This window comes from Rhinatrema bivittatum, chromosome 4 (genome assembly GCF_901001135.1).
Source record: "Rhinatrema bivittatum chromosome 4, aRhiBiv1.1, whole genome shotgun sequence".
Taxonomy (NCBI): Eukaryota; Metazoa; Chordata; class Amphibia; order Gymnophiona; family Rhinatrematidae; genus Rhinatrema; species Rhinatrema bivittatum.
The window spans coordinates 22413447-22440786 of record NC_042618.1 but is presented as its reverse complement, the minus strand read 5'-3'; the positions used below and the strand labels follow the sequence as shown (position 1 = coordinate 22440786).

At 46.3% G+C, this 27340-nt stretch overlaps 1 protein-coding gene across 1 annotated transcript in view; it reads left to right on the top strand.

The window, feature by feature from the left end:
• Positions 1-27340, top strand: part of LOC115089665 (inositol-tetrakisphosphate 1-kinase) — a 212500-nt gene that overhangs the window by 153142 nt on the left and 32018 nt on the right. The window contains exon 5 of the mRNA XM_029597835.1: positions 307-424. Within this exon, the coding sequence (XP_029453695.1) occupies positions 307-424 (118 nt within the window). The remainder of the gene's footprint in view (positions 1-306; positions 425-27340) is intronic.

Sequence of the window (27340 nt, the reverse complement as noted above, 5' to 3'; positions counted from 1 at the left end):
AGAGGCTGTGAATGGTGCGGTAACTCGTAAGTTAAAAAGGTTTAAATCACAGCATGCATTGAGCAAGGGCACATCAGACTGCTTGGTAAGAGCCTGGCGTTCACGTCTACGGCTATCCAGCTTCAGCTGGGATGGCGCCACTTGCCTTGTAGGTTTACTCTCCGCTGTCTTGTTCCCTTTCTCGGGATTACCGAAGAACTGCTCCTCAAAAGAGACATGTCGCCTAACATTTTACGGTTTTCAGAGGTGGACTGGGCTGAAAAACGTTTGCCACTTACAAACTTTCTTTCTCTTTCCCGTGCACAGGACTATGTTGACGCCCATCCTGAAACGATCATATTGGACCCCCTCCCTGCCATCCGGACCTTGCTGGACCGTTCCAAGTCCTATGAGCTCATCCGAAGGATAGAAACCCATATGCAAGGTAATCCGGCGGCTTGCCATTGTATTGTGGACGCGCTTTGCAGTGAGAGGAGAGGTCTGGGCCACTGGGGACAGTCACAGAGTCTGTTCCCTCCGGGATTTCTCTGCGTGCCCGCTGCTGAAACGTCAGTCCTTTTTTTGTCACTGGTAGAAGTGGGGGCAGGCAAGAGGTAAAATAACCATGACAACCATCACTGAGGAATGCGCGAGAGACGGGCACTGTGCGGGAATAAGAGCACAGATTCGATAAACTCAGAAAAGTCAACATTTGCATCACAGTGGAATCTCCCATCGATAACGACGTGCAGGATTTCATCCCTTCACTTTGACTTAAGATTTGGTGTAACTGCTTGGTCACTTATTGCTGAGTAGTCTGCATCTGAGTGGACTTTAGGGTGAGAGGTTTAGGCGGTCCTGGTCTCACTCTTATTTATATATTTATATACACACACACACCCACCTCTGTCACCTGACAGCAGCTAGGCCGCCGATTGGCTGCACCAGATCCTTCACACTCACCCTGTGACAGAGATATTTAAATAACATTAAGCAGTATCAATGCTTGGGAAGCTGGTGGAGAGGAGACTCTCTAGATGGAAGGGCTCATGGGATGAGGGTGAAAGGGGTAATCTAAGGAAATATTTCTTTACAGAAAGGGTGATGGATGCGCTGAGCAGCCTCCCAGTGGGAAGCGGTGGAGACAAGGGCAGCATCTGAATTCAAGAAAGCATGGGACAAGCACTGAGGGGGGCGGTAGGGATTGTAGAGCTGAACAGTTGTGTGGATGGCAGGCCTAGATAGGTCGTATGGTCTTTCTGCTGTCATGTTTCTTTGTTTTCCTGTCCTTTAGCCAGTTACCAATCCACAATAAGTTGTTGCTTCCTATTCCATGCCTTCTTAGTTTCCCGATGAATGTCTTATGGGGAACTTTGTCAAATGCTTTCTGAAAATCCAGTTACACAATATTAACAAACTCACTCTAGTCCACATGTGTGTTGACCTCTTCAAAAACATTTAGCAAAATTGTAAGGCAAGTCTGAAGCAAGCTTTCGTTGAGTCATGGGCCATCCTATCCTGCGAGGTGAGGCGGGGAGCCTCTTGCTGGTGAGGATTGCAGAGGCTTTCCCTGTTTTGTTCACACGAGTGCTAGGCGGTTGTTTAAAATACAGTATTTATTCCCCCTTCCCTTTCTTTCCTATATAAAAAAGTAAAAAAAAAAAAAAATTGTGTAGGAAAGAGGGATTATTTTTTTCACATGAAGTGTGGTTGATGCATAAGCGAGCCTCACAGTGAAGGTGGTCAGGGCTAAAATCGCATCCAAATTCCAAAAAAAAAAAAAAGACGGATACAGAAGAATCGGAGGGGAAAGCGAGAGTCAAGTGGGAGATCAAGTAGGGTATTGCCAGAGTTAGGCTTTGTGGGCAGACGGGGGTGGCCTTTGTCTGCTAACTCCCTGAGAAACGGAGAAAATGACAGCAGAAAAGGACCAATTGGTACATCCAGTCTGCCCAGCAAACTTGTGTTAGCATCTGACGTGCCATACAGGTCACCCCCATGTCTGGTTTCCCAAACAGTCAAAAGTCAGGGCCCTTGTCGGTTGCTGTCCGAGTCCAATTTCCCGTTACCTCCTGCCGTTGCAGCAGAGAGTAGTGTTGGAGTTGCATCAGAAGTGTCAGGCTTATTGGTTAAGGGCAGTAACCGCCGCATCAGCAAGTTACCCCCATGCACTCTTTTCTTCATTTCCGTCCTCTAAGCTCTAACAGTGTTTATCCCATGCCCCTTTGAAATCTTTCACTGATATAGGCAACATTATCTATGTTTCTACTATCTTTGTTTTGTCTTTTTCCTCCTAGCTCCCCGGTCTTGCTTCCTATCGCTTTGTTTTGTCTTTTTTCCAAGGATCTCCCCGGCCTTGCCTCTTCATGCCAGGCCAGAGAGAGACCTTTAGAGCACTGGCGTTGGTTCACGTTCCTCCACTGGCTTTCAGTCCAATTTCCCGTTACCTCCTGCCGTTGCAGCAGAGAGCAGTGTTGGAGTTGCATCAGGGCTGGTGCAAGGGGATTGGATGCCCTAGGCAATTTCAGCCTTGTGCCTCCCCAACCCTCCCAACCCCAACCCCCCCCAATGAAAACTCACCTGGTGGTCCAGTGGGGGTCCAGAGGCGATTTGACGCTCCCGGGGCCTCGGCTGCCACTAATCAAAATGGCGTCGGTGACCTTCAGCCCCTACCATGTGACAGGGGCTACCAGTGCCATTGGTTGGCCCCGTCACATGCTAGGGGCTAAAGGGCACCGGCGCCATTTTGGTTAGTGGTGGCAGAGGGCTCGGGAGCAGCAGATCGCTCCCGGGCCCCTCCGCTGGACCACCAGGGGGGGGGGGGGGGGGGGACGTCGGCAGGGTGCCGCGGTAGGCGGCAGAATTTCGAAAGGGCACTTTTTTGCCCTTTCTCTGCCACCCACCAAGGGCGCCCCCTACCACTCGGCGCCCTGGACATAAGCCTAGCTCGCCTAGTGGTTCCTCCGGCCCTGGTACCAGTCATGCAGCGGTAATCGTAGCTGGGATTTAGTTGCAGCATCTGGGCCCCCATCCACGGCTTTCTTCTACGTAGGAACCAGCAGGATGTCAGAGGCCAGCCAGTAGGCGTTAACTTAAGAATTTAGCCCTCGTGGCTGACGTTTCCAACTTTCGCTTGGTACGGTTAATGGTGCCGCAGATCAGCTCTCCATGTCTGGGTAGCATCAGTTGTTCGGCTGCTTTGGTGCTTGTAGCTGTCAGACACCTGGGGCCTGGATAAGCTGGTGCAGATCTCGTGTTGGGTGCATGGATGACGCTGCCTGCCCTTAATGGATTTTCGCAGCTTTAGCCTTGGCAGTTGGGGGTAAGCACTGCCCAGAGGTTTAGTGGGGCCTGGTATTGGAAGTGTCTGCTTACTCCTGCACTCTGCCCACAGATTTTGGAGCTGGCCACGTAATCGGCGGTGGGGACTGTGGCTGAGAGCGTTTTCTGCCCTTAAAACGGAGTGATGTCATCAAAAAGATTTCCGCCCTTTTGGGGGGGGGGGGGGGGGTGTCACTGCCCTTACTTGAATTTCACCGGTTTGAGTGTGCTGAGGTTTTTAATATTAAAGTCAGGCCACGGAGTAAGACGAGGGTGGGGGGGAGGGGGAGGGAAGGTGGCTGCCGTTACAGTGGTCTTCACTGCCGCAGGCGCTGAGGTGGGAGGGGGGGGGGGCTCCTCTGAGGAGGATGCATAGGCTTATTACCACCTCTGGGCAGAAAAAAATTTTCTTAGGCAGTGGATCGTCGCTGCCGTGCCCTCGGTCCAGGCCTGCAGCCGCGCTGCTGTCCTGGATACTGGCATCGGCCCTGCCCCTGGTACGGCTTTCCGCGGTAGCAGAAAGAACCATGCCGGGAGGAGGGGGGCGAGGGCTCGCAGACCCCTCCCCCTCCTCCCCAGCAGGAAGGGCACCGGGAGGGGCGCACATCTGGAGAAGGGCAGTTGGAGGGGTTTGGGAGCCATCCCACCCCCCCCCCTCCCGTGATTGCCTGCGGATACCCACGTGTTAACGCCCGCCCTTGGAATAAGTCCTTGGCTTTGGTGGCAAAGAGATTGCTGAAGACAGGCAGAAGTGGATCCAGAATGTCTCGAAATGCAGGAACGTCTGGGCAGCAGGGGTAAATGGCACGCTCGAGTAATTTGGATGCAGGGGGGGGGGGGAGGTAGGATGATAGGGGCAGCTTGTTTGAGGAGCGGTGTGAGTGGCCTGCTTTTCTAGAGGTTTGCCCGTCGTCTGACTCTTGGGTCAGCTAGGCTGAAACTCCTGCGCAGTCACTCAGGTAGGGTTTGTTTGTTTTTCCATCGCTAAGGAGAGCCTTGGGGCATTGGTGATACCTGTTGCCAGAAACCATGCTCCGTCAGGGCCTGCATAAACCCTGGAGCGTGTGGGCTTGTCAAATGATGTGACCTTAAAACCCCTCTGCTCAGTGTTGCTTTTCCAGCTCGTGAGCTAACCTCCAGGTGTTAATCTAGGGTTTTTAGGTTGAACAGCCTTGGAAAGTAAGGGATGAGCAGGTCATGGAAATACATGCTTTGCCTGTTTTTTTTTTTTGGTTTTTTTTTTACTATGTGCGTGCAGTGGAAGGACATGAGGAAAGGAAATCTCATTATAAAATGTGAAACTAATTGAAATTCTTCTGTTACATTAAAATGTAGTGCCCTCATAAGGACATAAGAAAATGCCATACTGGGTCAGACCAAGGGTCCATCAAGCCCAGCATCCTGTTTCCAACAGTGGCCAATCCAGGCCATAAGAACCTGGCAAGTACCCAAAAACTAAGTCTATTCCATGTTACCGCTGCTAGTAATAGCAGTGGCTATTTTCTAAGTCAACTTAATAGCAGGTAATGGACTTATCCAATCCTTTTTTAAACACAGCTATACTAACTGCACTAACCACATCCTCTGGCAACAAATTCCAGAGTTTAATTGTGCGTTGAGTAAAAAAGAACTTTCTCCGATTAGTTTTAAATGTGCCCCATGCTAACTTCATGGAGTGTCCCCTAGTCTTTCTACTATCCGAAAGAGTAAATAACTGATTCACATCTACCCGTTCTAGACCTCTCATGATTTTAAACATATACATATATGTTCTTAACATGCCCCTCTTGTGATAAGTCACGGCTGTTATGTGTTTGAATGTCCTTATTTTTTTTTTACATTCAGACATAGAATACGGGGTCCAGGATGCATCCCTGCTAGAGCTGCTGCCCTCAGACAATATCCAGGCCGACGTCTGGCTGGGGCGGGGGGCGTCTGTAACCGGAGAATCAACCACACAACAAAACGCATTTTGAGCTTCGTGTTTCATTTTCCACGTGTGTTGTGTCTTCGATATATTTGCATGAGAAAAGTACTTCAGCCCTGTAAACCAAAAGCAAGGGAGGGGGCGGGGGGCGGGGAGGTTGATGTATAGCAGACTCTTGCTGGCGGCCGCGTGTGACCTCGTGTTTACCCATGATGGACCTCTGCCCAGCGAGAGACACCTCAGGGAAGGGAATTTGTAGGGGCAGGAGGGTGGGTTGCTCTAAATACGTCTCGGGCTATTGCCCATGAAATCAAAATGTTATTGTAGCAAATGTGATCGGTAACCGTCCCTCCTGTCAGAAGGAAAGGGTTAATTGCATAAGCAATGAAACTCTGCCTCTGGTAAGGACAAAGTACATCTTTTATTGTGGGCTGTTTTGTTTTTTTTTTCTTATTTTTATAGTACAGTCTGTTTCGTTTTAATTACAGTTTTATGGTCCTTTTAACCTTGAGGCAGAACTCGTCCCACTAATTCAGCTAAAGATTTCATTGTGTGGTTTTTGTGTGTTTGTTTTAATTTCAGATAAATATTCCTGAAGAACCTCTTGACATTAGTAATAAATAGTACATTAGTAAAATACAAAATAACATGCATCAATGAAAAGGAAATGCTATCGCAAACGCTTCTTCCGTAATGCAGAAAGCGAGGAGGGTCCCAAAGAAAAGCGTGAGAGTCTCTGGTTTTCATGATTTTCTTTCGGAGGACAGGCAGACACATAAGTGCCAGGCTGGGTCAGACAAAGGTCTCCCCCCAGTGGCCAATCCGAGTCACAAGTGCCCTACCGATCCCAAAGCGTAGATCTGTTTTCTGCCGATTTTTATTGGGCTCACATTTCTGGCCAGAAACATGATATGAAGCTACCTGGTGCTCGGTAAGAAAGCCTGCTATTATGAAGACTCAACGCCTCTCTCCTCCACTCTGGTTAAAACCTTTTGAATCTGGGAAACATTGTAATCGTGAGGGCTCGTAGAAAAACGTTCTAATTTCTGCAGCGTCTCCGTACGGGTGCGGCGTTTTCCATTCTCTCTGGCTCCTGTAGTCTTTGTGTCTCAGAACGTAAAAGTGGAATCTTATCCCACCCACCTTTTACTTCTCTTTCTCAGTCTCTCTCTCTTTTCTCTCACGCTCCGGCTCTCTCGTACCTCGCTCATGATTTTCCTAGCATTTGCGACCATGAAGTTTTCAAAGTACGTTGTGGACTTCCCAGTAGGCTCTCTCTGCTCTTGGGGGAAAATGACTGGAGTCAGGTGGCATCTTATAGACTTAACCAATTTATTAAAGCATGAGCTTTCGAGGACAGAGCCCGCTTCATCATGCACCTGACAAAGTGGACTCTGTCCTCGAAAGCTCACGCTTCAATAAATTGGTTAAGTCTGTAAGGGTGCCAGCTGAGTCCTGCCATCTCTGCTACACCAGACTAACACAATTATTCTTCTGAAGATTTCTCTTCTCTTAGGGGGAATTCTATGCATGGTGTGATCTCTGTCTTGGAGTAATATTGAATTTAAACTGCAGTACCTAAAATGTTATTTCTCAAAGATGCCACATTTTAATATTTTAGTGCAGAACTCCCCAGGAGTGCAGTAGTAATGCACCATGATTAGGACTTCTGCTTTTGTTTTGTTTTTTTGAGATTTTTAATTTGGCAATCCACGGAGCCTGTGCGGACTTGTAGCAGGTGCCAGTACTTGTGGCAACACAGCGGTTTCCATGGTTGTCGCCACAAAAAGCAAGAAGTTTAATTTCTCTCAGGCTCTACAGATTGCCGAATTAAAATCCAGAAAAAAAAACCCAAAAGCCTTATCCATCAGGCAGAAGACATCCCCACCCCACTTCCCGTGGCCACCTAGAGCACCACTGTTCTGGGGGTGGCATGGCCTCCTTCCTGCCTGCTGGGCCCAGAAGAGGAAGTGGTGTGGCTCAGGCAGGAAGGAGGAGAGGCCATGCCGCCACCATAAAAAAAAAAACAGTAGTAGTAGTAGGAGCATTCGTCCGGATTGCGCCATAGGAAATAGCAGCATCTGCAGTCAAAAGCAGCAGGAAAGAATAGCACAGCCTGGGGCCCCTCCGAACAGAAGACACCTTCTGGCACTGCACAGCTGTTAATTAATTTGGACTGCGCAGTACCTGTACCCCTTGTGCTGGTCCACGTGAGTTCGTGAGACCCGTGTGAGAATACAGGCATCACGTGACTCAAACTGGATGAGAGTCGCAGAGCGCCGAAAAGCGTCAGCTGGAGCTGCACGGGGGGGGGGGGGGGGGGGTGTGAGACAGTCAGCGGCAGAGCAAGGTGGGAGAGAACTGCTTTTCTGATGAGGATGGGCAGAAGAGACAAGTGTGAGGAAGGACCCTCGTGGCTTTTCGCTCCCATTGGCCCAGTCGTACAATTCTGCGAGTGAGGGGAAATTCTGCATTGGTTGGAATTCCTCCAGGGATAAGTCCTTTTTTTTTTTTTTTTGCATCTCACTTGGGGCCAAGCACAAATCAACTGGTTCCTTGTTAGGATAAATGCTTTGTTGATTTGGGAAAAACAGATTATGATGCGTGGCTTGTTTTCCGGCTGGATCCTGGAAGCTTAGGGGGAAGGTAAAATAACTTGCAGAAGGCTGTGTGGCACCAGTGGCAGAGGGGGACGTCTTCATAGCCCATGGTTATAACCACCGAGCCACTCTCTTGAAAACTACTCTCATTCTGATGAAGACAGCTGTTGGACATCAGCAGACCCAGTGCCCAGCATAAGAATTGTATGGGAATGGTTTGAGCTTCTGAGCCCACTTAACTCCCGTCTCCAGAAGGCGGCATCTGGTCTTGAAGCTTTATAATCATTGTTGGCCAATTCTAACGTTTTTCCGGTATCAGTGGCTATAACCTGTAAAGAATCCATCTTCCTCTCATCACAGACTTTAGCAAATGCTTAAATATTTATTTACTTATTGTTGCTTATATTTTGCTGATCCAAGTAAGATCTCAGCGGAGTACAAGTTTAATAAAACAGTACACCAATTAATACGGTAATAACGATAAAACAGTAACATATCAGTCAGGGGCCATCATTAGCAGGAGTTAGCAGAGGTAAATAGCACAGCTTTAAGTTGGCAGCTTCTGTGGCAGATTGTTCCAAGTACATGGTGCAGCTGCCGGGAACGCCCTTAATCTGCTAAGTGAACCTTTTTAAAAGTTGGAATTGTTAGCAATGGTGCAGGAGTATAATGTATCAGCACAGGTTTAAAATGTTCTGCAGCTGTACCTGCCAAAGCTTTAAAGACAATTGCCAGAATCATGAAATATATTCTCCTAGAAACCGGGAGCCAGCGTAAGACCCGCAAACATAGCGTAATGTGCTCAGATCGCAAAGCCCCCTCCAGTAACTAAACGCGCTGCAGCGTTTAGAAGGAACTGCAGTCTTGCATGGTGCTGGCCCCGTGGCTCGGGCTGTGGTGAGGAAGAGCAGGGTTTGGACTCCCCGTCTGGTGGGCGGGGGCGGCAGGGCGACGGAAAGATATCTGCTGCTGCCGTGGGGGGGCCCTTGTTGGCCACCCGAGTGAGGAGGAGGTGGTGCCCTTCCCCCCACCGTGGGGCAAGCAGGAGGCCTCTAGTCCATGCCATCGGGGGGGGGGGGGGAAGACGGAAGGGTAAAAATAAATCCATCGAGGTAGATCTTGGAGCCCGCCCGCCCACTGGATAAACAGCGGTGCTGCCATGCGGGAGAGACCTAGGCGCTTGGTTCCTTGGACGGGGGGGGGGGGGGTGCCACAGAGACAATGTTCGCAGCACCGGAGGGGTTGAAAGATTTCCAACCGTGGGGGGGGGGGTCAGTGCTGACACCTGCTGGCCAAATTCAGAGAGTGCGTGTGCCAGGGTTACAGGAGGGGGGGGCCGCACTGCGTGAGAGGGGGGAGGGGCAGAATTCCTGGGTATTTGCAACTGAAGGCTCGTGGCACCGTAGCCCAATTGAAACCGGTTCCAACTGAGCTGGAAGCACAGAGAAACGGGAAGAAACCACTGGGCTAGAAAACAGAAAATCCATACGTCTGAGGCTTCCAGAGTGACAAACATTGAGACGAGGTCTCCAGCAGTTCAGAACCCGAGCAAGGAGGGGGGGTCACGCGTTAAAAAGATCAGGCAACTTGTGCTGGAATTGCCTTTAAATGTCTCATCGTGAACATTTTAGTGATTATAGTTGATTCGCGTCCAGAAAGCCGTCTGCTGATTCGAGGCTGTGCTTGCCATGCCTCAATCACTGATGGCATGCCATCCTCTTCTTAACATTAATTTGCAGCGCGGAGCACTTCCTCTGGTGCTCTTAGAGGTGTGACGGCTTATTAGCACCTGCCGTGCGGTCATCTGATCCGAGGAGAAAAGCGCGGGAGGCTGTTTTCTGTCCACGGTTTTTGTTGTTGTATTTGCTTTCGCTCTCCAGCCCTGCCCGCCTCGCGGCGTGGGAGGATCGTGCAGCCCTGCTCCGTACGCGATGTCGCACCAAACTTCCATTAGAGAGGGAGCTGCCCTGACGGCACCGCTTTTCCTGCAGCCCCGGTTCCGGCTGTCCTAGCGCCGCTGCAACACGGTATGGTTACCGGCGTCACCACGTGAACCTTTCATGCTGCCCGGTTTCCTCCTCCTCGGCAGGGGAGGTTTGCATGTGGTCATGGCAGTGTTTGTGTGAATTGACGTTTTAAAAAGACTTAAGTAAATAAAGCTGATAACGGAGCCGGATGGGTGACCGCAAACATTTAACCTGGCAGCTTCCTCCTGCTCCTTTCAGATTCCAGTTCAGCTGGAGCCAGGGCTTGGAGCTGGCACCAATGAGCCTTCATTCACAGCTACCTGTGGATTTTTTTTTTTTCCACCCATATCATACTTCCTCCCAACTTACATTATGGCAGGTCTTTGCGAGATCATGCACCGGGGCTCCTTCCAGATCCCTGCTGTCAGGGGCCCTAGTGCCGCCTATTTGTAATAGCAGACTCCCTCCCTCGCCGCCCCTCCCCCCTGGGGCTGTGAGTGCCACCTCTGCAGGATCTCCAATCCCGGCTGACCTGGGGATGCTCAAATGTCAATGAGTGGCAGGGCAGCTTTATAAAAATAAAAAAAATGCTCAACAGCATCACAGAGAGGTCTGGCCCCCTCGAGATTATGACTGAACTGGCCGGTTTGCCCCTAGGAAAGAGAAGGAAATGGAGATTGTAAGTGACGGAGGCATCCAGGGGACATGGAAAGTGCAAGCCAGAGGTCACAGGATGCCACGCCGTCCTTGTCAGAAACGCGGACTAAAGTGGACAGGCTGTTCGAAGGTTATTAAGGGGAAGGAGTCGGACTTGGGAGTGGGGGGAGCTCAGGCAGACACCGTGGCATTAAAAGTCAATTATCCCTATAGGAAACCAGGCTAAAAAGAGAGGATGTGGTTTTTAAAACAGACACCTTTTCCGAATAGATGCAAACTCCTTTATCGCTGGCACTATTCCCCAGTGACGGTGGCCAAATGGTGCCCAGGCCGCTCACCTAATTGCTGGCGACAGTGTTCCCCGAGAGGTACCTACTGGCACATGTGGTGGCAATGTCCCAGGCTGCAGGGGTTTTGCAGTGCTTGTCGAGGATTAGTGGATCAAGTGTGGGGCGTTCAGGTTCCCTTACATGCGGCGTACTGGTTACTTGGACTCCCTTATTCAGATCTAGATGATGGAAAAGCAAAAAAATAATTTATTATCTTACTTCTGCTGCCAGGCTGGTGATCGCTGCCCAGTGGAAATGTACAAACCCACCCACACTCACGCAGCTCTACGGCAAATTAAGGCAAATACATTACATGGAGAAATTAATGGCCCATAGACGAGACACCTTACGCAAATTTTATAGGATGTGGACACCGCTGATTCAGTACATAGCACAGATGGAACAGCGTAACTGATAGTATGAAGGGGAGGGGGGTAGGGGGGATTATTAGGGAAGAGTGGGACATGGCAATTCTACATATGGATATCTGTTCACCTGAGGAAGACCTTGTGAGACTGGAAAATTGGGCATCCAAATGGCAGATGAAATTTAATGTGGATAAGTGCAAGGTGATGCATATAGGGAAAAATAACCCCTGCGATAATTACACAATGTTGGGTTCCATATTAGGTGCTACAACCCAAGAAAGAGATCTAGGTGTCATAGTGGATAACACATTGAAATCGTCAGTTCAGTGTGCTGCGGCAGTCAAAAAAGCAAACAGAATGTTGGGAATTATTAGAAAGGGAATGGTGAATAAAACGGAAAATGTCATAATGCCTCTGTATCGCTCCATGGTGAGACCGCACCTTGAATACTGTGTACAATTCTGGTCGCCGCATCTCAAAAAAGATATAATTGCGATGGAGAAGGTACAGAGAAGGGCTACCAAAATGATAAGGGGAATGGAACAACTTCCCTACGAGGAAAGACTAAAGAGGTTAGGACTTTTCAGCTTGGAGAAGAGATGACTGAGGGGGGATATGATAGAGATGTTTAAAATCATGAGAGGTCTAGAACGGGTAGATGTGAATCGGTTATTTACTCTTTCGGATAATAGAAAGACTAGGGGGCACTCCATGAAGTTAGCATGTGGCACATTTAAAACTAATCGGAGAAAGTTATTTTTTACTCAACGCACAATTAAACTCTGGAATTTGTTGCCAGAGGATGTGGTTAGTGCAGTTAGTATAGCTGTGTTTAAAAAAGGATTGGATAAGTTCTTGGAGGAGAAGTCCATTACCTGCTATTAATTAAGTTCACTTAGAAAATATCCACTGCCATTAGCAATGGTAACATGGAATAGACTTAGTTTTTGGGTACTTGCCAGGTTCTTGTGGTCTGGATTGGCCACTGTTGGAAACAGGATGCTGGGCTTAATGGACCCTTGGTCTGACCCAGTATGGCATTTTCTTATGTTTCTTAAGTTATTGCACTGGAACTGTTATGTATTTTCTACTAAGGAGGCAAAACTAAAGTTCTGTATTTGCCTATATGTTTGTATTGCTGTTCTCATCTCTATTTAACATACTGTTTGTAAGCTTTACATTATACTGGATAATAAAAAAATTTTAAATTAAAAAAAAAAACAAGAAGACACCATTTCCAAAACACCCTCTTTTATGGTAATTAATGGCAGCCTTTGCTTGTGGCATCCCCCATTGTTAATAGAAAATGCACAGCAGTTACCGTAGACTGGGGGGGCATTTTGGAAAAAAATGCTCAACAACCACGCTTAGGGTGATTCTCGTCTGAATTGGGAAGCTAAAGGGTTTTTTTAGCTGAAAACTCCCCTACATTTAATTTGTCCAGATTTAGGTGGCTGGTGCTGATGATCATTGTTAAAGCATCTTAACGTTTTTCTCGCCACCCCTGCAGCTTCCCAGTTTTTAAGGTCCTAAGTTAACTGCCTGGTGAAAGCAGACTCTGCCCTAATCAGTTATCAAAGAGGCCACTTCCCAAAGTGAAACAATTAAACCCTTTTAAATGTGATCCCTATGACAGATAGATGTATTATATATATATATATATATATATATATATATATATATATATAAAAGTCTTGATGTTTTGTTAGGTGGATTTGTCCATAGGGTGGCAGTGTTCCCCTGTAAATAAATGTAAAAGTGAGCACGAGAGCCTGGCCATGAAAAATTTATTTATTTATTTATTTAGGGCTTTTTTTTTTTTATACCGACATTCATGATACCAATCATATCATGTCAGTTTACAAGAAACAATGGTGCAATAACATTAACATCAACATGAACAATAGGCGAAGAGAGAGCAAAGTCAGCAAAAGTTGCAGTAAAACAGGGGCACATGAACTGGGAGGAGGAAGAGCCAGAGGCATGGCTAACTCAGAAATAAATAATATCAGGTCATATACTCAGGACTATAATAATAATAACATGTACTCAGGACTGAATACTATCAAATATATAATTAATACCATAAAATCAGGGCTGTACTGATATCATATATTCTTGACTAAATAGTATCTGTTCATAAAGCTCGGAACTAATTAATATAGAATCAGAAGCCATGTCAGGGAATGGGGTACGTCGACTGGAAGGAAAATAAGGATTAATATGCTGGTCTCTGTCCTCTAAAACTGGTTCGGCTCTGTGGCTCAGTGCTGTGGTGTGAGGGATCAGAGTTCAAATCTCTCCTCTTTTGGGATTGGTCAGACCTGGGCATGCAGCAGAGGCAGAGCATTGAGTCCCAGGGAGAGCTGGGGGCAGGGAGTTGCTTTGCTGGTGAATTGCACGCTGTGGATGGATGCCAGGGGGGGAGAGATGTCTCTAGGGCTGGCAAGGGTTCCCTGGAATAACCTGGGTTTTGCTGTCTTGCAAGGGAGGGGGAGCAGCAGAGCTTGCTAAGGGAACATATAAGTTGGAGGGAGGGGAAGCACCTCTTCTCCTCTCTCCTCCTTCCCAACCCCACCCAGAATGAAACCCTCTCTCGTGCCACTGCTTGCTTTCTCAGCGTTCCTGGGATTTGTTATTCTGCAGGGTCCCAACAGAGGGCTGTTGGACTTTGTCTGTCTGATCGTGGTTTTGTTTTTTTTTCAGGTGTCCTGGCTCCCGCAGGGAAAATCTTTCCTATTTATTTATTTACACATTTTGTGTTCCACAAATCTATTTTGTTCAGTGCAGATCACACTAAAAATACATAAAAAGCATTAACACATAAAATATTAAATCAACATACTGTTAAAACAAGGTGATGCATATAGGGAAAAATAACCCGTGCTATAGTTACATGATGTTAGGTTCCATATTAGGAGCTACCACCCAGGAAAGAGATCTAGGCGTCATAGTGGATAACACATTGAAATCGTCGGTGCAGTGTGCTGCAGCAGTCAAAAAAGCAAACAGAACATTGGGAATTATTAGAAAGGGAATGGTGAATAAAACGGAAAATGTCATAATGCCTCTGTATCGCTCCATGGTGAGACCGCACCTTGAATACTGTGTACAATTCTGGTTGCCGCATCTCAAAAAAGATATAATTGCGATGGAGCAGGTACAGAGAAGGGCAACCAAAATGATAAGGGGAATGGAACAGCTCCCCTATGAGGAAAGACTAAAGAGGTTAGGACTTTTCAGCTTGGTGAAGAGACAGCTGAAGGGGGATATGATAGAGATGTTTAAAATCATGAGAGATCTAGAACGGGTAGATGTGAATCGGTTATTTACTCTTTCGGATAATAGACTAGGGGGCACTCCATGAAGTTCGCATGTGGCACATTTAAAACTAATCGGAAAAAGTTCTTTTTCACTCAACGCACAATTAAACTCTGGAATTTGTTGCCAGAGGATGTGGTTAGTGCAGCTGTGTTTAAAAAATGATTGGATAAGTTCTTGGAGGAGAAGTCGATTACCTGCTATTAATTAAGCTGGCTTAGAAAATAGCCACTGCTATTACTAGCAACAGTAACATGGAATAGACTTAGTTTTCGGGTACTTGCCAGGTTCTTATGGCCTGGATTGGCCACTATTGGAAACAGGATGCTGGGCTTGATGGACCCTTGGTCTGACCCAGTATGGCATGTTCTTATTAAAAAAAAAAACCTAAACATAAAATATAAACTATAAAACATATAAAAATGAACAAACGTACTGTAAAAGCATAACCAGCACTCTGAATCAAAGCATGCACCATATCTGCAAACGCTGCCTCAAATAACATTGCTTGTACTTGTCTACAGAACACTAAATAATCCTGTATTTTGCTTTATTTCTAATGCTAAAGCATTCCAAAGCATGGGTCCAACAATCAAAAAAGTTCTGCTTCTAGTCAGCATAAAACAGCATCCATGAAAGGACGGGGCATGTAAAATCATTTGTCTGACGCAGTGGTTACGTACCATGAAATCTTTCTGTTGCCTGAAAAATTGCTTTCATGAAATAGGAAAGATTACCTTGCATGGGGCCTGTTTCATGTATTAGCGTGTGAGACTTTATTCTGACCTGCGTGCTGTGTTTCTGGGTGCCTGCTACCATCCTGAGAGGCCTGCCCCCCTCCGTCACACACACACACACACACACACACACCTTGCCACCAGTGTGATGATGGGTAATAAGACATTGCATGAGCTCTTGCATCCAGTTCTGAGCCTGTCTGTACATCTTCAAGTTTACAGAGCAAAGTATGTTCTCCAGATCGTGATTTAAAAGGAATAAATACAAATAAATCAAGTAGTTTTCAAGTTTTCTCTCTACTGCATAGAGACGAAGACCTTAAACCAGCCCTAGCTAGTGTTTGGCTGTAAGAAAGGCTTGGACCCTTTCTTACAGCCGTTTAGGGAATAAGTGCTGACAGCCGGCGTGATGGATGAAAGCTTTTTGGGCAGCCAGTGTTGGCGGGTGAAAGCTTTTTGCACTTGGCACTGAACCCTTCAGCAGGTCCATGTTTATATGTGAGAGGCAGCAGCCTAGGCCGCAGTGTACCCCTCTCCTGCTTTTGCTAGCCGCAGACTCTCAGGACGTGCTCGCCAGTCTCCAGGCCTGCTTTATCCTGGTGGGAGTCCTGTGTCTATAGGGAGAAAAACCCTTCCTAATTTTCAGCATCTTGGACTGATAAAGCAAGCTCAGGACTCTTGTCACTTTTTTTTTTTCCCCCTCCTCTTGATATGAGAGGGAAGAAAATGTCCCATTCTAGAGGGGAACGGAGGGATTTGAAGCCATACGGTTACTGGAACTCTCCTTTCTGCGCTGAGCTCATGCAGTGGATTTGTCTTTCATTCATCAAGATTCTTGCTTGCCTGCTCCTAAGAGATGAGCGCCTTTCTCACAGCAGCAATTCATTTTGTGGCTCATGGGGAGAGGGGAGGAGGAGGAGGAAGAGAAAAAAATGCACTTTTTAAAATTGTTAATAAGAAATTAAAAAAAAAAAAAAAAAAAAGGACCTGATCAGGGCCGGTGCAAGGATATTAGGTTAGGCGAAGCTTCTGCCTTGGGCCCTCCCCCTCCCCCTCCCCCCCCCCCCCCCCCCCCCCCACACACACACACCACACACACAAGTCCAGGCCTCGATCCCAACCTCCCAGGCCCAAACACACAAGTAAAAATTATGCAGCAATAAAATGAAGAAATATAAAACATCAGTAATAATAAAACCATACAAATAAAGGAATATTTCAAAATAGCAGACAAATAGTGACAGCCAATATTAAAAACTAAAAAAAACCCCAAAAGTTCCTGCTCCAAAATGATCAAATATTATCACCCAATGATTAAAACTAACAAAACTACCTGGAAACTTTTGATTTCCAGATGCCTTGAGATTGTCATGGATTAGCTGATGGGGTGAGGAGCGGGGGTTGTTGTGCATAAACTTTCTCCTTTCTCTCATATACACATAATTATACACGTTTGTTCTTGCAAACTTAGATTGTAAGCCCTCTGGGGATAGGGATATCCTACAGTACCTGAATGTAATCCACTTTGAAGCGCTGAAAAAAAAAGTGCGAAAAGCGGAATATAAATCTAAATAAATTAAAAAAAAATGTAAAAAAATGTTCACACACAAACTCATACAGGCTCTCCCACACATGTACACTCTACACTACACACACACACACATTCTCGCTCTCACGCCCTTTCTCCCTCACATACACATGCCCTTATTCACTCAGACAGACCCCTTCTCTCACAAACACTCTTAGGTTCCTTGTTTCATTCAGACATTTACCTTTTATTAAGGCTCCCTTCCTCGCACTAACACCATCACTCTCGCATACATACACAATCCCTCTCACTCACACACACACCCTCATACAATCTCCCTCTCTTTCTCACACTCACATACACATTCCCTCATAAAGGCTCCCTCTCTCTCTCTCTCTCTCTCTCTCTCTCTCAAACACACACACACACACATACCCCTTCCCTCTGTCTCTCATACTACACCCCCCTCGTACAGACACACTCTCTTGCACACACTCACCGCCTTCACACAGGTTCCCTTCCTCTCTGGCACACACACCCTTACACAGGTTTCCTTTCTCATACATACACTCTCACTCTCTTACACAGGCTCCCTCTCTCTGTCTCATACACACACACAAACATAGACGCCGCTCGCAGCCCACAAAGTCTCTTCTCTCGGCCACGAGCAGGATGAGCGCCACTCACTGTTGCTGAATCTTCTCTCAACCGTGAACGGGATGGGCTCCGCTTACAGTCCACCGAATCTCTACTCCTCTCCGCCGTGAGCAGGATGGGCTCCACTCGCAGCCCCACGTGGCTGCTCTTTGCCACCCCCTACTGGTTGGCGCCCTAGGTGACTGCCTAGTTCGCCTAGTGGATGCGCCAGCCCTGGACTTGTTAGATCTAAAGCTGAGCGCCAATAAGCCTTTGCCTGTGGCGCCCCTGTGCGAGCCCACTGACTTGTGGGCAGGCTGAGCCACCAGTCTCAAACCCACTTATTGAATTTCCTCCCAAAGGAAGTGTCTCTCCAGGGTTCTTTTCCACCTTTCAGAATATTACAGCTCAGCTGGTCTGGCTTATAGGAAAACCATTGTGTTTAGGCATAGTAAGTAAATAGTTCCAGTGACTGGAGGGAAGCGTTGTATATTTCAGATGACAACTTGCTTGCTTTATTTAAATTTGTACTCCTCATATCCGCAGTTCTAGGTGGGTAACATGTTCACATTCATTTAAAAGAAAAATAATAATCCAAACATATAGAAACATAGAAATGATGGCAGAAAAGGACCAAACAGTCCATCCAGTCTGCCCAGAAAACTTATGGTAGCATCTGCTGCATCATACAGGTCACCCCCTAAACTTAGTTTCCCAGACCATCAAAGTCAGGGCCCATGTTGGTTTCCGTTTGAGTCCTATTCCCCGTTACCTCCTGCTGATGAAGCAGAGAGCAATGTTGGAGTTGCATAAAAAGTATCAGGCTTATTGGTTAAGGGTAGTAACAGCTACATCAGCAAGTTACCCCCATGCTTATTTGTTTTCCCAGACAACACAAAATTCAGTGTCCTTGTCGGTTGCTATCTGAATCTAATTCCCCTTTTCCCCCTGCTGTTAAAGCAGAGAGCAATAATGGACTTTCATCAACAGTATGAAGGCTTATTGGTTAAGGGTAGTAACTGTCACACCAGCAAGTTACCCCCATGCACTCGTTTCTTCATTTGCAACCTTTAGCTTTTAGGGATCCACAGCATTTATCCCATGCCCCTTTGAAATCTTTCAGTGTTTGTCTTCACCTCCTCTTCCAGAAGGGCATTCCAGGCATCCATCACCCTCTCCATGAAAAAATATTTCCTGATGTTGGTTCTGAGTCGTCCTCCCTGGAGTTTCATTACATGACCCCTCGTTTTACTGAATTCTTTCCAACGGAAAAGGTTTGTTGATTGTACATCATTAAAACCTTTCAGCACCTCCTCTCCTCCAGGGTGTACACATTCAGATCCTTCAGCTTCTCCTCATAAGTCATTGATGGAGACCCCCCACCCCTCCATTTTTGTCGCCCTTCTCTGGACCGCCTCCATCCTGTCTCTGTCCCTTTTGAGATATGGTCTCCAAAACTGAACCCAGTACTCCAGGTGAGGCCTCACCAGGACCTGTACAAGGGGATTATCACCTCCTTTTTCTTATTAGTTGTTCTTCTCTCTATGCAGCCCAGCAATCTTCTGGCTTTAGCTATCACCTTGTCACATTGCTTCGCCTTCTTCAGATCACTAGACACTTATCACCCCGAGGTCCCTCTCTTGCTTCGTGCACACAGCCCTTCACTCCCCATCACATAAAGCTCTTTTTTTGGATTACCACACCCCAGATGCATAATTCTTGGCATTGAATCCCATATCTTTGACCACTGTTCAAGCTTCCTTAAATCCCGTCTCATTCTCTCTACTCCTTCTGGTGTGTCCACTCTGTTGCAGATCTTAGTATCATCCACAAATAGACAAACTTTACCTTCTGTCCCTTCTGCAATGTCACTCACAAAGATATTGAACAGAACTGGTCCCAACACCAATCCTTGTGGCACTCCACTTAACCCTGTTCTCTCTTCAGAGTAGGTTCCAATTACCATTATACATTGTATTCTATCCATCAACCAGTTTGTAATCCACGCCACCACCTAGGCACTCACTCCCAAGCTTCTCAGTTTATTCAGAAGCCTCCTATGCGGGACCGTATCAAAAGCTTTGCTGAAATCGAAGTAGATCACATTGAGCGCTCTTCCTCAATCCAATTCTTTAGTCACCCAATCAAAAAAATCAAACAGATTTGTCTGAAAGGAGCTTCCCCTGGTGAATCCATGCTGCCTTGGGTCCAGCAATCCTCCTGACTGTAGATAGTTCACTAACCTTTCAGTAGAGTCTCCATTAATTTTCCCACCACCGAGGTGAGGCTAACCGGCCTGTAGTTTCCAGGCTCCTCTCTGCTCCCACTCTTGTGAAGAAGGACCACCACCGCTCTTCTCCAAGCACTCGGCACCACTCCCATTTCCAGGGATCTATTGAACAGGCCATGCAGCAGACCCGCCAGCTGGGATGAACCTCATCAGGCCCCATGGCTTTGTCCATTTTCAGTTTTCCTAGCTCTTCCCATACATTCTCTTCTGGAAACAGAGTTTTATCTACCCCATCTCCATCTATGGTCTTGTCAACCAGCAATGGTCCTTCTCCAGGGTCTTCTTTAGTGAACCCAGAACTGAAGTATTTGTTTAATATTTCTGCCATTTCTTATCTCTCTCCACACAATACTCCTGTCACCTTTCAATTTCACTATACCACTTCGGGCTTCCCTTCTTCCTCTGATGTATCATAAAAAAATTATTAAGAACATAAGAACATAAGAAAATGCCATACTGGGTCAAACCAAGGGTCCATCAAGCCCAGCATCCTGTTTCCAACAGTGGCCAATCCAGGCCATATATCTCCCCCCCTAAATTTCTCTCTTGTTAACATGTTACTTTTGTTCGATGTAAAGCGCCACCCCTGGCGCCTGTTTGCGTTACACTGTGAACCGATGTGATATCATTGATGAATGTCGGTATATAAAAATTTTAAATAAATAAATAAATAAGAACCTGACAAGTACCCAAAAACTAAGTCTATTCCATGTAATCATTGCTAATGGCAGTGGCTATTTGCTAAGTGAACTTAATAGCAGGTAATGGACTTCTCCTCCAAAACTTATCCAATCGTTTTTTTAAACACAGCTATACTAACTGCACTAACCACATTCTCTGGCAACAAATTCCAGAGTTTAATTGTGCATTGAGTAAAAAAGAACTTTCTCCTATTAGTTTATTCACCGATGTCTGAGCTATGCTCAACATATCCAGCTAATGTCCCAAACCAGGTTATCCTAAAGCTCACAGATACTATATCTCACAAAAAAAAACCCCTTCCCTTACAGTGTCCAGTCCATAACTGAATTGCTAGTCCTACACCTCTTTTGTATCAAATGCCTGCATGAATAATAGAGCTTTAGTTGTTTCCCATATGTCTCAATACACATTTCTGTCCTGAGATAAATCAGGTAGGAGAAGTGGGCCAGGAGCCACAAACATCCTAGCATGGGTGTCAGACAAAGAACCTTGCACATGGATGGCACATCAAGCAAATTATGCCCTTGAGGTTTTAATGCCTGTATAGATGATACATTTTCAGCACACATTTTGAACCGCCTGTGGCTCCTTTGAGGTCGATGCTGGTAATCCAAGATGCAGAGAATTGCAATGACTGAGGCCTGCGAGTCCAAGGGTCTGAAGGACAGTCCTGAAATCATCTCAGTAAGACTGACTTCGGCAAGCACAGATTAAAAAAAGACAGTTCTTTACGACTGACTTTACACGGGGTTCATAGTGAGAGAGCTGGATCGATCAGAATTCCTGAGGTCCAGGCCTGTGACGAGATGGGGGAATAAATAGGCCCGTTCAGGCCTTCGATCTGCAGCGAACTCTTCGAAGCCTCCTCTCCCTCACTTTATTTGTTTTGGATTTAGCTTGTGCCTTTTCATTGGTGTAGGACAAGGCGAATTACATTCCGGCACTGCAGGTACTTCCCTGTCCCCCAGAAGGCTCGCAGTCTAAATTTGCAACGGAGGGTGATGCGACCTGCCCAACGTCATAAGACGTGGCGAGATTTGAACCCTGGTTCTGAGCCTGCTGCTCTGACCACTAGGATGCTCCTCTGCTGATTGATGTTACAGATGAGATGGTCAGTGCTTCCTTGGCTCACCTGTGCATGTTCATCTAAAGGCTTGGGATGGGTGGGGCTGGGGTCACTTAGGACAGCTGTAACCCTTTTTATTTCCTCCTGAACACTTTTTTTTCTTTCTTGACTTTTTTTTTTTTCCAAGCTGGTGAGATTGCTTTGAGAGTGTTTGTATATTGTACAGTGTCCCTGGAAACACGCTTGAAGTTGCAAAGCTGGAATATGCTACTCCTGGGACCTAATGACCCTTCTCTTATTTAGGTTTGTTATTCTATTTATGGAGATTTGTATCTCTTTCCCCCCCCAGCCAACCTTCCAGTTTGGCTCATTCATCAACAGGCCTAAGCTGAAATGGAGTTGACCTGAGGGTTCTCCCTTTCCCAGGAGAGGAAGTGCTGCTTTCAGTGATGTGCGTGAGTCTCATAGATGGGTGGAGGGGGTATGGGTATTTATGTACAAGGCCCTGGCACCAGACGCAGACATTTACATAGACCTGTGATAGTTCTCTCACTAACTTGAGTTCTGTAAAGGGGGGAGGAAGGGCGCTTCCTGTTTGCGCAGGCAAAGAAGCAGAGAAGGATTTGCTATTTTTCATTTTATAAGGGACATATACCTGTAACTGAGACCAGGTACCGACAATATCCAGAGCTAAAATGAACTTTCCATGGATTGGAATGAAAAAAAAAAAATCTGTGCTGAATATAAAAATGGAATTCCTAAAACTTGTCAAGAAAGCTTATTGAGCATGCTTAAGACACTGTTTTAGAAATTTATGGTCTGCTGAAGTCTTAGGGTTTTACTCTTGTTCATTTTTTCAGACAAGTCAAAAGTGACCCGGCTATAAATAGTCCTAGCCCTCATGCTAAGGTGGGGAAAGGAGCCAAGGGTTCTGAAATTTAGGATATGACATTCTTCTTGGCTTAGCTTCCAGGCATCTAGGGTCATGTTCCCTTCCCAGTGGCAGCACAGCGTGGTCCCTGCAGCTGGATGGGGCTACTCCTTTCATAGATCCATGGGGCTCCATTGTAGACTCATGCATGACCGCCTCCAGTTGGCTTCAGCTCCCTAAGAATAGATGGACCCGCAAAAGGCTTGTGTTTCCATCCCACGTCAAGAACAAAATAGCCCAGGGTGTAGTCATGTGGCCATTAACAGAACTAACGGGACCAAACAACTTCAGATACCCAGCTAGTGGACCGTGGAGATGAATGGGATTCCTTGCCTCACCGTTTCATTGGAGAACAGTACCGAAAGCTTACTGTGGGTCTCCTTGCAAGAGGTATAAGAGACCAAGGTCAAGGTTCTGCAAATTGACAGGCTGGCATGGGAAGAGAAATGATTTTGCATGCACCGGGGTTGGGGAAGAGCTCTGAAGCATTTTTTAACCAGTACTAGCTCGGGAGAAACATACAAGGACGGTGTTAGGTGAAGCAGGAAGCTCGGACTCAAGAAGCTGTTACTCTGCCCAGAAGTAGTACACACATGCTGTTGGTACTCATCTTCTTTTAGATGGAGCCTAAATGCTCCATCTGAGAAACCTGGCCTTGCTTCTAGAAATATTCAGGAGGGAGAAGCTATAAGGATCCCACCAAATTGCTTGCTGTGTAATTTGTCCTCGATATAATTGATTTATTATTGCAGTGAAAAGATTTTTTTGATTTTTTTTTTTTTAAATGAACATTTTTTTTGTATCGCAGCATGAATCCACTATTTCATTCCGAGATTCACCCAAATCCAACACGGTTTGTAAAAACCAGCATTGTATTGCTGTGCGCCATAACCATGGGGAGCCCGACCAGTGTCATGGTCTATATGGATGATGTAACTGCAAAATCAATCTCCACTTTGAGAGCAACACAAGAAAAATGCTGATGAAAGAGATAAACAGTGGTATCACGTTCCTCTTCAACACATTAATCCTGCCCAACAAGAATAACAAGGGGTCTCGCCAATTCACAAGATCTTTCTCAACCTTTGAACTATACCAGGGTAGTTGTTACTTGCAAGTTTTTATATTGTTTGTTGACATTAATGCCCAAATACCTTAGGCCATTGGGCTTGTCAATCCAAGAACATATTACACCAGCAATAATTAACTTCCATTGGCTACCAGTCCAATAGATAATTAAATTCAAAGCTATCTTATTGGTATATAAGCTCCTTGTTCGATCATCATGTCTGTGGACTAACAAACTATTGAAGCCCTATAGCCCAGAAAGAACTTTATGTTAGTATGAAGTATCCCTGCCAGAGTTGCCTTCCATCTGTAAAGCCAGCGTGCATTTTCAGTGGTAGCCCCGGAAATATGGAATACTCTCCCATTAGAACTGCAACAAGGAAACTACTTAAAAAGCTTTAACAAGCTTCTAAAGACCTTACTGTTTGAAGCTGCGTATTGCATTAATATAGCTAATGATTGGATCAGACTTCGTAAGAGAATAGGACAAAAGATTTTGACAGTTGCATTTTAATAATTCTGCTCCAGGTTTAGAGCAAATAGTCTGTTTTAAGATGATTTTAGGCACATCTCTGTTTTAACTTGCATGTTAATAATGTTGTTTTAAATACAGGGTTTAATATTTTGATTGTATTTATTTTTTTACTAGTGTATTTCATAATTATTTTATGTATAATCTTTGTCTGTAACATGATAATGTGTATGTTCTTACTGTAAACCACCTAGTTGGTATGTGTCACTGTGAGAACTCTGAGTCCATTAAGGCATAGGTGGGTTAGAAATAAATCTAACCATATCCTAAACAAACTGATATCGCATGGTTGGGGGTCCTATCAGCATAATTTCAGATTTATTAGTCTTGATCTTATTTAGAAACCTGGCCATAAGATCCCAAAATTCCAAGCAGGCTAGGGGCTGAAGTGGTGAGAAGTAAGAAATATTAAAACATTGTCCACAATGAAGTATTTTATGGGCCATACCATTAATGCAGTACTCACAAATTACACCAGCACTTCTAATCATTCTTGGCAGGGCTTCTATAACCAAGTTAAACAAATATGGATTCAGTATGTTACAGGTTCACTATCGGGCCGATACAGTGAAGTCCGCGGAAGAGCGGGCAAACGCCCAGGCCACTCTCCTGTGCGTGCGATTCAGAATGCAAATTAGGCCCGGCACTAAAAACAGGTAAAAGGAGGCACTAGGGACACTAGCGCGTCCTTTTGGACCAGAGCGGCAGCTGTCAGCGGGTTTGGCAGCCGATGCTCAATTTTGCCGGCGTTGGTTCTCGAGCCCGCTGACAGCCACGGGTTCGGAAACCGGATGCCAGCGAAATTAAGCGTCCGGTTTTCGAGCCGCGGGCCGACTTCTTTTTTTTTTTTACTTTTGGTAACTTTTGGGACCTCCGACTTAATTTCGCCATGATATTAAGTTGGAGGGTGCACAGAAAAGCAGTTTTTACTGCTTTTCTGTGCACTTTCACGGTGCCCGAAGAAATTAGCGCCTACCTTTTGGGTAGGCGCTAATTTCTGAAAGTAAAATGTGCGGCTTGGCTACACATTTTACTTTCTGTATCGCGCGGGAATACCTAATAGGGCTATCAACATGCATTTGCATGTTGCGGGCGCTATTAGGTTGGGGGGGGGGGGGGGGGTTGGACGCGCGTTTTAGGCCCCTTACTGAATAAGGGGTAACGCTAGCGCGTCGAAAACGCACGTCCAATCAAGGGTTAAGTACAGTACAGTGTGCTCCAATGGAGCGCACTATACTGTAGCGGCCCATATGTGTTTGTAGCAAAACACAAGGCCAGTACCCCCAGGCCCCTTCCCTGGGGTGGGAGTGAGAGGTTTCCCTACTCTGAAATTCAAACAGGGTTGGTATTCTTCCCCCCCACCCCCCCAATTACATCCCCCTCCTCTGGCTGCTGCCCTGAACACAAAACCCAAACCAGCATCTTGCAGACCCCCCTTCCCCCAACAGGATCTGTTAAACTCAAAGCACCACGCAAACTTATCTCACTCTGACTCACACAGTAGATTCCAGAATATCAGTGTTTGTTATATGCCCAACAGAAAGCAATGCAGGTATATAGCACATATAGAGCAAAGGCAGTAATTATAATAAAGCAATGCCCTACTTCCCTCTCTCTGTCACAAGAGCAGCATGGCCATTGCAGAAAGACTAAATGAATTCTTTGCTTCCGTGTTTACTAATGAGGATGTTGGGGAGATACCAGTTCCGGAGATGGTTTTCAAGGGTGATGAGTCAGATGAACTGAACCAAATCACTGTGAACCTGGAAGATGTACTAGGCCAGATTGACAAACTAAAGAGTAGCAAATCACCTGGACCAGATGGTATGCATCCTAGGGTACTGAAGGAACTAAAAAATGAAATTTCTGATCTATTAGTTAAAATTTGTAAACTATCGTTAAAATCATCCATTGTACCTGAAGACTGGAGGGTGGCCAATGTAACCCCAATATTTAAAAAGGGCTCCGGGGACGATCCGGAAAATTACAGACCAGTTAGCCTGACTTCAATTCTGGGAAAAATAGTGGAAACTATTCTGAAGATCAAAATCACAGAGCATATAGAAAGATATGGTTTAATGGAACACAGTCAACATGGATTTACCCAAGGGAAGTCTTGGCTAACAAATCTGCTTCATTTTTTTGAAGGGGTTAATAAACATGTGGATAAAGGTGAACTGGTAGACATTGTGTATTTGGATTTTCAGAAGGTGTTTGACAAAGTCCCTCATGAGAGGCTTCTAAGAAACTAAAAAGTCATGGGATAGGAGGCGATGTTCTTTTGTGGATTACAAACTGGTTAAAAGACATGAAACAGAGAGTAGGATTAAATGGTCAATTTTCTCAGTGGAAAGGGGTAAACAGTGGAGTGCCTCAGGGATCTGTACTTGGACTGGTGCTTTTCAATCTACCTTATAAATGGCCTGTGACCGACGGCCCGCAAATGCGCAGTAGAGCGCAGCTCTACTGCGCATGTGCGGGCAAGGACGTCGATCAGGAAAAAAAAAATGGCGGTGGGGCCGCAGGAGCGGGAGGAGAAGCAGCGGCGCCGCGCGCGCGCGGTGCCGCTGCTTCTCCTCCCCAGATCTGCCGGCAGATCTCGGGGGGGGGGGGGTGTCACTCCCGCGCCCCCCCCCCCCCCCGAGATCTGCCGGCAGGAGCGGGAGGAGTCAATGGAGCCGGGTGAGGGTTGCGGGAAGTCGCGCTTACGGCGCCGGGAGGAAATGGAGGTGGGTGAAGGGAGGGACTGAGTGGGAGGGAGGGAGAGGGGGACTGAGTGAGTGGGAGGGAGAGGGGGGACTGAGTGGGAGGGAGTGAGGGAGAGGAGGGAGTGAGGGAGAGGGGGGACTGAGTGAGGAGAGGGAGGGTGGAGAGGAGTGGGTGGGGGAGGGGGGTGGTGAAGAGTGAGGGGAGAGAGAATGAGGGGGAGGTGAGAGACAGAGGGATGTAGCCCGTTTTAACGGGCTTTACGGCTTGTATATTTATAAATGATGTGGAAAGGAATACGACGAGTGAGGTTATCAAATTTGCGGATGATACAAAATTATTCAGAGTAGTTAAATCACAAGCGGCTTGTGATACATTACAGGAGGACCTTGCGAGACTGGAAGATTGGGCATCCAAATGGCAGATGAAATTTAATGTGGACAAGTGCAAGGTGTTGCATATAGGGAAAAATAACCCTTGCTGTAGTTACACGATATTAGGTTCCATATCTAGGATCCACTAGATCTAGGCATCATAGTGAATAATACTTTGAAATCGTCGACTTAGTGTGCTGCAGCATCAAAAAAGCAAACAGAATGTTAGGAATTATTAGAAAGGGAATGGTTAATAAAGCAGAAAAGGTCATAATGCCTCTGTATCACTCCATGGTGAGAC